The 12,634-nt window shown below is 47.2% G+C and overlaps 1 protein-coding gene across 3 annotated transcripts in view; it reads right to left on the bottom strand.

The window, feature by feature from the left end:
• BCAS4 (breast carcinoma amplified sequence 4) overlaps positions 1–1,828 on the bottom strand; it is a 60,370-nt gene extending 58,542 nt beyond the window's left edge. The window contains exon 1 of one of the 3 annotated variants that reach the window (XM_007185295.2): positions 1,610–1,828. In XM_007185295.2, the coding sequence (XP_007185357.1) occupies positions 1,610–1,789 (180 nt within the window). In that variant the 5' untranslated portion in view covers positions 1,790–1,828. The remainder of the gene's footprint in view (positions 1–1,609) is intronic. The other 2 variants (XM_057528318.1, XM_007185294.2) reach the window with 2 other exon arrangements.
• Between the last annotated feature and the right edge of the window lie 10,806 nt (positions 1,829–12,634).

Raw genomic sequence — 12,634 nt, 5'->3', positions numbered from 1 at the left:
AAAAAGAAAACTTACTTCAAAGAAAAGAATGTAAAAATCTCCTTAAATTTTTTTACGTTGATGACATGTTGAAAGGATATTTTGGAGACACTTATTTTAAATACATTGAAACTTGCAGATCTAAATCTTATAGGGTTTAATGTCAATTAAATCTCAATAAAACTGGAAAAAATTAAATATATTGAAACTAATTTCATCTGTTTCTTTTTCCTTTTTTATATGGCTCCTAGAATATTTAAAATTACATGGATGGGGGACTTCTCTGGCGGTCCAGTGGTTAAGACTCCGAGCTCCCAATGCAGGGGGCATGGGTTCAATCCCTGGTCGGGGAACTAAGACCCCAGATGCCACGTGGCGTGGCCAAAAAAAGAAAAAGAAAATTACATGGACGGCTCACATCTTTGGCTCAAATTATATTTCTATTGGACAGCTCTTATAGATACATTCTGACATGGAAATATGTCCATACTATTTTTTTAAATTGAGATATAACTCACATACCATAAAATTTACTCTTTTAAAGTGTATGATTCTGTGGTTTTCAGTGAATTCACAAAGTTTTGCAACCATCAGCATAATTCCAGAACTATTTCATCACTCTGAAAAGAAGCCCTATACCTTACCATTAAGTCACTCTCCATTTGTCCATGCTATTTTGAATAAAGAAAAGCAAGTTACAGAACATTATTCTAGTATCACGTGGGTTTTTTTGGTAAAAACTAATTATGTATAATTATTAGTATATATGCATACCTACATTTGTAAATGCATTTTTAATATGTTTGGAATGATGTACACCAAACTGTGAAAGATGGTTATCTCTGGGAACTAGAATTGAGGTGAGAGAGAAAAAGGAGAGGGTGCTTACCCTTTATTTTAAATACTTCTGTACTGCTTCTGAGATTTAAAAAGAGAATGGATTGACTTTCTGGCCCTACATAACTCCAGGTGAACTTCGGTAAATAACTTTCACGGCACTGTCAACATACTGGCTTCAGCTGGAAGATAAAGAGGCTAGTTTTAGATCTACTTTTTATTCTGTGCTTTTAAAATAGAAAGTACAGCCAGAGATGAGGTATTTTCCCTCCTAGCAACAGAAGCGTACCGAGGCCGGGAGCATCCTCGCACAGACGCAGCCTGCCCGCCTCCGCCCGGCATGTAGCATCGGCTCGGAGCAGAGCAGGCCGAGCGTCCGGGCAGGGGCAGGACCGGGAGTCAGCCTCCCCCGGGGCCCAGGCTGGCAAAGGGCAGCAGCTCCGAGCGCGCCTCAGTCTGGCATTCCGGAGGATGCTGGAGGGGGGTCTCAGGTAGGGATGGGAAGCGAGTCTGGGCCCTAGAGAACCGGGGCTGGAGGAGGGGGCGGGCGCGACCTGACGCGCATCTCTGCGCGACGCCAGACAGCCACAGCTCCGCAAAGGAGGGGCCCCTCGGACCCCCAGCGCGGGTCCGAAGCCCCAGCGCCAGGTACGAGAGAATGCTGCAGGGAAGCCGAGGGTCCGGGTCCAGCGCGCAAGGGGTCCCCATTCGTCCACTCCTCCCCGGGGGAGGGCGAGCCCTGGATCCCCCAACCCCAAGACCCGCCTCCCCCACTTCCAACCCCGTCCCCTACCTCGGCCCCGGGCTCGGGGGTCAGGAAGAGCGCGAGCTCGCGCGCCCCGCTGCGCACGGGCTCCGGCCGATCGGCGTCCACGAGCAGCATGAGGAGCGCGGCAGAGTCCAGTTGGCGGAGGCTGCCAGGGAACCCGACGCCGCGTCCTGGCCTCGGAGCCCCGCCCCCAACCGGCTGCATGCCCCGTGGCCCGCCTGGCGGAGGAGGGGCAGGTGCGCACCCAGTGGCCGCGGCCCACGCCTCCCGGAACGCCGGGCCGAGCGGGCAGCGCCACCCAGTGGCGCGCGATGCTCACTACGCCCGGCCCCCGCACCACCTGGTAAACGAGAGATTCTCAAACTCGCTTTCAGATTGCAATCACCTGGGGCTCCTCCAAAACTTCCGAAGTCTGACGGCCACACACAACCTTTAGGGTTGGAACTTGGGCATCAGTACTTTTTATGTTCGCCAGGTGATTCTAACATAGAGCCGAGTTTGAGAACCATCGGTATAGACCACCCCTTTTCATTGGAATCCGGTGGAGGAGCGGTTCCCAGCTCCCACAGCACTTTAGAATGCCCCGGGGAGTTTCTAAAAGCCCGGAAGCCAGGCCTCACCCCAGGCCGATTCAGCCGGAATCCCTGGGGGTGGGGCTTGGGCATCAGTAGTTTGTAAAGCTCCCCGGGTAGTTCCAGCGTGCATTAAGGATAGAGAACAGCTATCTTAGAGGATCCTTTCATTTAAAGACCACCCCCTCCCCGCCATCACCCCGCCCACAAGGCCTCTCCTAGGACAGCATCTTGTTTGCGCCAGGCGGACAGTCCTAAAAATTAGGGAAGTCGGATGTAGCGATCCTCTTTCTCCCAGCGGCAGCTTTTAAAATAAGCTCCCCAGGGAATTCTTCAGCGCACTAAATTGGACACACCCCCGCACCCCTAGGAGGCTAGTCTAGATTCCTTAGAGGCTGAAGAGGGTGGGGTCCAAAGCAATGCTAGTGAGGAGAGTTCTAAAAAAGGTAACGAGGTATAGGGAAGTCTAGCGGTCTAATTTTTCCTATGATGTCTTTTAAAATGTTAAATTCGTTTTTAAAAATCGGGCTCCGCTTAGGGCTGCAAATAAATATACAGGACTCCCCTCACCCTCGTCCTGTTAAATCTTAATTTATATTTTATCTGGCAACCTTAGGTAGGGGGCGTGAGCACATGCTTGACCTGTCTTTCGGGTAATCCATCACCGTACATACAGTTCCCATTTCCACAGCTTCCCACTGCTAATTTCTCGACATCGCCGCCCAAACATTCAGGCCTTCAGGCCAGAGTAATTTTCCGGAAAATTCTTGGCAAAGACTTGGGCCTCAGGTGCTAAGGAAAAGAGTTTAATAGGAACTCACTGAACCCGCACTTGGCCATTCATTACTATCCTGATGCGTCTCATGCTCAGAGCCCTTCCGTATCACACACGCACCCAGAAAGCCAGCTCCGACCCTCACCCTTACCGGCTGACTGGGGCCCTCCCTCGGAAAAGCCCAGAACCGGCGTCAGATTAGCCACAGCCCTGAGCACAGCAAACTTCCCCTGATGGACGAATCTCAGAAACATAATGCTAAGAAAAAAGAAAAGAAAAAAAGGCAAATCGTGAAGGCTCTGTAGGGCACGCTGCCATTAACATAAGGGTTTTAACACATGCGAAACCGCACTATATATTGTTTATGGATACAGACATATGGCGCAAAAGTGTAAAGCCGTGCACGGGAGTGATGTACACCGCATTCAGGAAACTGGTTACTTTGGGGTGGGGGAGAGGAAACTGGGGAGGGATACGGGAGGGGTTTCAGTTATATTTGTAACGTTTTATTTCTTCTGTTGATGTTTGTTATAGTATCTAAACTTTTAAAATGCCCAATATGACTCATTGTGAAAAAAACAAAAACAAAAAAATCCCTGGGATATTAGCTAAAAGTGCTGCTTACGCCGACCCCCTTTCCCTGGAGATGGGGTGTCTGGGAAAGAGATCTTCGCTCTCCACCAGCCTCTCCGCGATTCATGCCCTGGGCCACGCTGGCTAGCCAAGAGTCATTTTGTTTCTAGTCTTTTTTTCTAAATGTAATGATGCCTTAGAAACATTTTGCTTAGAACACAGATGCCCGGAAGGCCACCCCACCTTTCGGAATCGGAGTCTTCGGGGCGAAGGGGAGCTGGGCGGGAGCAGCGTTTAAAGCTCTGCCGTTGACTGTGGGGCACGCAGCACACGGCAGGCTGAGAAGAGCCCCTCTCCGGCTAGTCCGGCTGGCTGTAGCCAGGGGCCCCCGTGGGAGGCCGAATTAATGATTTTAAACAAAGAAGATGAATTTTTAAGCAACCTCCCCGGCCTCTCACAGGCGCTTGGGGGTGACCCTGGGGCAGGCGGCAAGCCCGAGGCCTGGAATGCAGCCCGCCTGGGCCGCACCCTGCCCAAACCAGTTTGAACCAGCTGTGGGGATGGAGCCGTGGCGCGTCCCCACGAGCTCCCTCTGGCGCCCAAGACGGGCTCAGAGCGGCTGCTGCGGCCTCCTGCTCGGGAGTCCTCCGCGGGGCCAGGCAGCCGGCTCCCTCCCAGCCGGAGGTCGGGGCGCCCGTGGCCGCCTGGCCCCGAAGACCCCCCGGGGGCAGCAGTGGCCCCCGGCTGGGCCACGAGGCCACACAGCCTTCCACCCCCGCACCCCCCGTCCCATCTGGCTTCACCTCCAGCTACAAAATGTTTGTCTGTCTGTGTCTTTTCAAGGTCACCTCTGCCAGCTCAGGCCTCAGGCACACAAGGTTCTGGATGAGCATCGTTCCCAAGCTCGGCTGCGCCTTGGAAACTTCCAGAAAATACTGACGCCGAGACCACTCCCCAGTGATTGGGATTTAATTGGTCGGGGGCGTGGCCTCGGTTGGGGAGGTTGAAAGGATCCCCCAGGTGATTCTGATCTGTGCAGCTCCAAAGCTGCTTAACTCCGCGGGCCGTTTCTAAGGCCCGTTGGTCTCATTGGGAACGTGTCCTGAAAGCTTACTAAGGGCCAGGCTCTGTTCAAAACTCTTCTCAGAGACGCCCGCCTTGAATCTCCTCCGCACCCTGTGAGGCAGGGAGGCTCTGCTAATGCCCCTTTTAGAGATGAGGAAACTGAGACACCGAGAGGTTAAGTCACTTGCCAGGGATTATAATCAGCCAAGGGAAGAACCCAGGTGCTTACCTGCTACTCACGCTACACTGCCTGTTGCAGGGAAGCCTGGCACTGGGAAAGCTGGCGGCGGCCCTGCCCCTCTGCCAGCCCACCCTTTTCACTGCCCCCCCCCAAAGCACCGTGTAGCCACCTCTCTTCCTGCTCTTAATTCCCCAGTACTCACCAAGTGAAGTTCAAACACCTCCACCCGCCAAGCCTCCCTTGCCAATCTGTCTCCTGCTTTTCTCTTTGAACCCTAAGATGCAAACGGGAGCCCACAGAGCAGAGCCAGGGCCCGGAGGAGGTTAAGAGAGACACTTGGAGTACAAACTGTTAAGGGGGTCTCCCGGTCAGGATTGGCCCCAAGGAGTGAGGGTCTCCTTTCATTGTGTGCCCTGGGCATCTCGCCTGCCTCACCTGAGTCCTGGCCCTGCCACACAGCCTGCTGCTGTAGACCAAATGTTTGTGTTCCCCCAAGTTCATACATTGAAATCCTAACCCCAAGGTGATGGTCTCAGAAGGTGGGGCCTTGTGAATGGAATTAGTGCTCTTACAGAGGTGACCCAAGAAGACCAGGCTGGGGTGTCTAGACCACAGGAAGATCTGTTTCCCCATCACCTTCACAAAGGTTAACTCGAAGACAAAGGAGCTCTGCAGAAAAAAAAATACATATATACACATATATTTATATAAAAGAAAAATATAAATATAAAAAATATATACATATAAAAGAAAAATAAAAAAAAATTTAAAGGACCCCAAGAGAACTCCCCTGCCCTTGCCACCGTGTGAGGACACGCGGAGAAGTCAGCCGCTGGCAATCCAGAAGCAGCCCTTCACCAGAACCTGACCCTGCTGGCACCCTGATCTTGGGCTTACAACCTCCCGATCTGTGAGAAATAAATGTCCGCTGTTCATAAGCCACGCAGGCTATGGTGTTTTGTTACAGCGCGGCCCAAACGAAGGCATCTGTAGGTGTGTTAGATTTGCACAACATCGTGCTTAAATACCTGCATCTTTCAATGTGGTACCTTTTACAGTTCACGCAGACATTCAACTGTGGCTTCTCTCGAAAAGAAAGGGAAGCTCAGGAAACCGTGGGCCTGCACTGCGGCAATTAAGGAGCTGCCCCCGTTTGCCGTCTCCCCCTCCCCGGCCCCAGTCTCTCTCTGACCTCTTGGTCCGTGAAAGTGTCTGGGTGTTGCTTCCGGGGTCCCCTGAATATGCCCCAAGTCTGCCGGGCTCCCCATCGACATCCAGCGTTTCCGTCTGCCCCTGGGCCCCCTGCCCTCCCTGCCCTCCACCCAGCCTTCAAGGTCTCTCTTCCACGGCCCTTTTTCTGACCCCCAAAGAGATGAGCCCTTTAAGCTTACCTTCTGATACCTTCCACCTTCCGCTAAGTTGTAAGTAAGGCCACCATCAGACAGGAAGTTCCTGGAGGACAGAACACACGTCTCGGGCGTTTTGGGGGGATTGCTGGAGGCGTCCAGTGGCTGCCTTTGCACCTGGAAGTCAGTCCTCAATAAACACATTCATCTAAAATTTGGAGTCACTTTCCTGCTTAGTGTCTCTGTTTCGCCACCAGCAAAATGATTTAGAACACCACCCCTCTAAATAGAAGCATGGTGAAAACCCAGGTTTTAAAAGCATTTTCCTATCACAGTTTTGAAATGATCTCTCTATGGTAATAGGAGACAGCACATCCCATTCGTTCCCTGGAAAAGAAAAGCTTCTGATTCTCCTCAGGCATTTGATCCGTTCTTCTCTGTGCCTTTTCTTTCCACGACAGAGTTGCACAAAGGGGCTCGTAGCTTTGGAGGCAAGAGGCCAAGCGTCAAGACTCAAAGTGCTCCCTACGTGTCGACGTTTGGCTTTCCAGCTAGAGCTGCCCCGGTCCTGGGAAGTGAGGGGAGAATCCTGGGTTTAGAGGAAAGAGGCATTTCTTTCCCCCTCCATCTACTGAAATGTGGGTCCCAGGCTGTTTGTTCTGCCTCCGTTTAAACAGACGCTGGAGGGAAAAGACCCTGCCCAGCAAGGTGTGAAGTGGCCGGGCTTCGGTGACCCAGGCGGGAGCTTAGCGCCTTCTATAAATTCTCCTGCAGGCTCAGGCAGTCCTGGGCGTTACAGGCCCACCACCCCTAATGCAAAACCCTTGGGGCCAGACATGTTTCAGAATCAGAACTCCTGGATTTAGAATGCTAATACGCAGCACATAGGACACCCGAGGTGACAACTCCAGGACAAGTGGGGCAGCACCCTGTTATCAGACTTCGTATTTCTCAGTAGAATGTGTGAATAGTCACCTTACATGAGCTCATTAAGAGCCTTAAATAAATCTCATGCCAGTCCGGCTCAGGTTTTGCTGGTCAATGCATTTCTGCTGGCCTGATGGGGAAAAGAGCAAATGGTTTTCAGTTTCCTGGATTTCAAAATTTCAAAAAAAGGAATTATGGACTTGATTTACTGTTTCGCAGTTGGGGAAACCGAGGCTCAGGAAACTGTGGCCCAGGCCCACGTATGTAACTACGTGGAGTTGGGTTGCAAGCCCATGGCTCTTTCATTTATATCACATTGAGATGGATCAGAATACGTCAGAAGATGTTAGAAAATAGTTAAGTGCCCTGGTAAAACAGTATTCATTAGACTATTTGGGACATTGGAATATATTTGTTTCTTGCTTCAGGAACCTGTATCTCTATTCACTAGCATTCAAAGGCCCTTAAGTGTCCTTGGAGTACAGGGTACGGCATTGTGTACACAGTAGGTGTTCCATAAAAGAGATCCTGCTCTATACGAAACCTGCAGGCATATCAGCAGCAAACAATAAGCTGAGAGGGGCCCCTGGCTGCAACAATGGCCATAAGCAAACACAATGACATTTAGCAGAAAAAAAAGAAAAAAGTATTTACTTTTTTGAGGATTATTGAGGATGTGGGAAACCTCGTCTTCAGCAGTTCACGTGACAACCACAGAGAATTTTTTAATTGATTTTGAGTTTAAGATATTGAAATAACACAACTGCTAAAAAGCAAATGAGGATGAGGATGCATTAACTAAAAAATACAGAATGCAGTACAAAGAGCTAGAAGTGGACTGTCTTCTGGCCCCTGGAGGGCCCCTGCTGGGTACAGAGTGTACCTCTGGGAGGGAACAATGCACAGTGACTAACAGCACAGGCTCTAGAGTCAAACTGTCTGGGTTCCATCCACCTAAAAGCTGTGTGACCTTGGCAGAGTTACTTAACTTCTCTGTGCCTGAGTTTCCTCATCAGTAAAATGGCATGATACAACTTCACAGCGTTGCTGAAAAGATTCAATGAGACAATCTACATAAACTTCTTTAAACACTGGCTGGCATAGAGTAAGTGCTCAATAAATCCTACATTATAAATGGAATATTGACAAACTAGAGTGTTTTCAAGGAAGGACAAAGAAGATGGCCAGATAGATAATATAGCTGATGGTGGCAAGGTTTTGGTCACCAAGAATGCATTTGATAAATGTCTGTTGAGACAAACTGAACATAAAGTCAGTTTATGACTGACTTTATGTTCATGTGATGCTCATGTGACCTTATGACATGTGATGACAGTTTGAAGGAGCAGGAGCTGTTTTGCCGGGAGAAAGCTTGGATTATCTAAAGGAAGATCGCAAGGAAGGGGTCAATGAATTCCATGGGGCTGCTGAGAGAAGAACGACAACTGAACCAGGGACACGAGAAAACAGAGAAACCCCACCTGCCTAGCTGTGCAGAACACCACTCACATAGACAACGGCGTGCATGGCGCCCCCTGGAGTTGTGTGGAATTCTAAGATTCCAGCCCACTGGCGTACATCCCATAATCCCCAAGTATGGGGGGAGCCAGAGGATATGATGGGTTATCATTCCCATGATGAAGTTACTGATTAGTTGACTTGGAGTTAATCAAAAGGGAGATTATCTTGGGTGAGCGACCTAATCAGACAAGCCCTTAAAGGGGCTTTAGAGGTCAGAGCTGGAAGGAGTCAGGGAGGCGCGCCCCCTGCTGGCCTGGAGGAAAGCGAGCAGCCACGCTGCTTTGCACCCCTCTGGGGGCCGCGGAGCAGGGAACAGCTGGTGCCTCCAGGAGCCCAGGGCCTCAGACCTACAAACGCAGGAACTAAAATCGACCTGAATGTGCTTGACATTGGACGTGGACTCGAGCCTCAGACAGCCCCAGCGGCACCTTCACTATAGCCTTGTGAGACCCTGAGCCATGGACCTGGGTAACTGTACTGAGACTCCTGACCCACAGAAACTGAGATAACAAACGTGTGTCGTTTTAAGCCTCTGAGTTTGGGGGGATTTGTTAACACAACAAGATAAAACAAGTACACAGGTATTACTAAAGGGAAGCGGACTTCACCTTAAAGTGAAGGGGAAAGTTTCTGAAGGTGAGCTGTATGTGAATAAACAGATGGGGTCTCCGAGGGGTGAGGCTCCACCGCGGGGGCAATTCAAGCCGAGTCGGGCCGCCTCCTCCTAGACAGGGACAGTATAGACAGGGTTTCTGCTTTGGTTGAAAATTCACCTCTAGATCACTGGTTCCTGAACTTGAATGTACCAGGTGAATGACGCATCACCTGGGGATTTTGGTAAAACGCAGATTCTGATTCAGCTGGTCTGTCCAGTCACTTGAAACCGCTATTCTTCAAGAAATGTGAATTAGAAGCCAGAATAATTTCTGATGGTCTCAGAAATTTTTTTTTTCAAGTATCTTCTTTCCAAGGATACAGTGTGACAGCAGGTCCACTAGATGTTAGCTCCATGAGGTCAGGAACTGCACCCTCTTGTTCGCTGCTGTGACCCCCCCAACTGCCACAAAGTCCACGTGGCACAGTTGATATATTTTGAATGAATGGGGTTTGTGTATCATTTTTAAACAGCTTTATTGAGCTATAATTCACATACCATACAGTCCCCCTATTGAAAGTATACAGTCAATGGTATAGACTAAAGTACATACACAGAGTTGTGCAGCCATCACCACAGTCCATTTTAGAACATTTTTATCACCCAAAAAAGAAACCCTAAAAAAAAGAAAGAAAGAAAGAAAGAAAGAAACCCTACACTCCTTAGCCATTGCTTCCAAAACCTCCCACCTACTTCCGGCCCAGGCAACCACTAATCTAATTTCTGTCTTTATGGATTTATCTATTCTGGACATTTCATATAAATGCAATCATATGTTGTGTGACCTTTTGCGTCTGAGTTCTTTCACTTAGCATGAAGTCTTCAAGGTCCATCCATGTGGTGGCACACATCAGGCCTTTACTCCTTTTTGTGGCCCCCAAATATTCCATTATATGGATCTACCACAGTTTGTTTATTTATTCCTGAGTTGATGGACACAAATATATTAGAAGTAAAAAATGAATAATTACTTAAACTCAGAGTGTGAAAGCATCTCTTATTTTGATACAAAATTCAGAAGCCATAAAAGAAAATTTCAACTATAGAAAGATGAAAAGTTTCTGCATGGCAAACACTACTCTAAGCATATTCCAAAATAATATAAGAAATGTTTGATATCTTGATTGTGGTGGTGGTTATATGGAGGTATTCTATTTGTCAAAATTCATTGAACTGTCCATTCAAAGTACATTGTATTGGAATAAATTATACCTCGATAAAGTTGATTGTTAGGAAAAACAATAAGACAAGAGGGGAAAAAATATTTGCCAATACATAGTCAAGGTGTAATCTTCATCTATAAAGGACTTCTGGAAAATGATAAGGAAAACATCAAATGAGCAAAGTATATGCAAAGATAATTGAAAGAAAAGCTAATTCACGTAGATTATCATCATATGAAAAGATGTTTGACCTCCCTTATTATAAGATACATTCTTCAACCATCAGAGTGGTGAAAATTCACAGGTTTGGCAAGGTTATGGGCAATCCCACTCTTTGTTGGCTGGATTATACAAATTGACACACAAACCAGCAGACTCTATTGAAATTACAAATGCATATGCATTTTGCTCAGTAATTCCTCTTCTAGGTATTTACCTTATAACTATATTTCGTCATGTGCAAAATGACTTATGAATACAATTATTAATTACCACATAGCTGCAGTGGCAAAAGAATTGATACAAACTAAAGGTCCAGCAATAAGGGATTGTTTAATATATTAAATTGGTTGCATGTTATGGAGCTGCAAAAGTGAATGGGGATTAAATGCAACATGGTATCCTGGACTAGATCCTGGAATAGAAAGAAGACATTAGTGGAAAACTGGTGAAATCCAAATAAAGTCTAAAGTTCAGTCAATAGTAATGTACTGTTATAGACTGAATAGTTGTTTCTTCCCCCCTTCCCAAATTCATATGTTGAAGCTCTAACCCCCTAGTGTGGCTGTATTTGGAGATGGGGTCTCTAAGGAAATAACTGGGGTTAAATAAGGTCATAAGGGTGTGGCCCTGATCCTATAAGATTCGTGCCTTTAGTGTCCTTATAAGAAGAGATGCCAGGGCTTCCCTGGTGGCACAGTGGTTAAGAATCCGCCTGCCAATGCAGGGGACACGGGTTCGAGCCCTGGTCCGGGAAGATCCCACATGCCGCGGAGCAACTAAGCCCGTGCACCACAACTACTGAGCCTGCGCTCTAGAGCCCGTGAGCCACAACTACTGAGCCCACATGCCACAACTACTGAAGCCCGCGCGCCTAGAGCCCGTGCTCCACAACAGGAGAAGCCACTGCAATGAGAAGCCCACGCCCCGCAACCAAGAGTAGCCCCCGCTCGCTGCAACTAGAGAAAGCCTGTGCACAGCAATGAAGACCCAATGCAGCCAAAAATAAATAAATAAATAAATTAATTAATTAAAAAAATTTTTTTTTTAAAAAAGAAGAGATGCCAGAGAGCTCTCTTTCCCTCCCTCTCTCTCTTGCACAAAGGAGAGGCCATGTGAGGACACAGGGAAACAGCAGCAGCACCTTGGTCTTGGACTTCCAGCCTCCAAAACTTTGAGAAAATAACTTTCTGTTGCTTAAACCACCCAGTTTGTGGTGTTTTGTTATGCAGCCGGAGAAGGCAAAGACATGTACCAATGTTAATTTCTAGTTTTGACAAAGGTACCATGGTTATATAAGATGTTAGAATCAGAGGAACCTGGGTGATGCTGTACTATCTGTGCGACTTTCCTGTAAATCTAAAACAATTCCAAAACTAAAAGCTTGTATTTAGAAAAAGGAATGGAAATAAAATGAATGGGGAAGAATTTTACCTAGTGATAAGGAAAGAATTACTAAAGATATATTAAATGAGAAAAGCAAAGGGTAGAATATGCTGTTTTTATATAATAATAAGAGGGGACATAGTATATTTTCATACTGTCTGATTTACATTAAAAAAAATCTATGGAGAGATAAGCAAGAAACAGAGCACAATTGGTACCCGAGGGAAGGGAATGACAGTTAGGTGAACTGGGGACCAAAAAAGGTGAAAGTGTTTTCACTATGTACTTTTAAGAAATTTTTGGTTGTTTGAACCATGTGAATTTATTTACCATTCGGATAACTAAATTTGTAAAAAATAAACAATTGGGGAGGAATAAGAGGGTTTGCTCTACAGATACTAAAATGTATTTTAAAGCTTCAGTAATCAAAACAGCATGAAATGCTGTTAATCTATTTGTCTTCCAAAGCAGACAAATAGATTAACAAATCGTGATTTGGCCAAAACAAACCTAAGAACATGTAAGAAACTAGCAAATGATAAAGGTGGAATTACAATTCAATGAGAAAGTAGTGTCTTATTCAATACATTATGATAGAACAATTAATGGAGAATTTAAACAAAAAAAAAATCTCAGATCTCTTAGTTTAGCCAAAGATTAGATGGC

The sequence above is a fragment of the Balaenoptera acutorostrata genome, chromosome 15, assembly GCF_949987535.1.
Source record: "Balaenoptera acutorostrata chromosome 15, mBalAcu1.1, whole genome shotgun sequence".
NCBI classification, from domain to species: domain Eukaryota; kingdom Metazoa; phylum Chordata; class Mammalia; order Artiodactyla; family Balaenopteridae; genus Balaenoptera; species Balaenoptera acutorostrata.
Note: the sequence above shows the minus strand (reverse complement) of the source record. Positions and strands in the feature narration are given on the sequence as shown.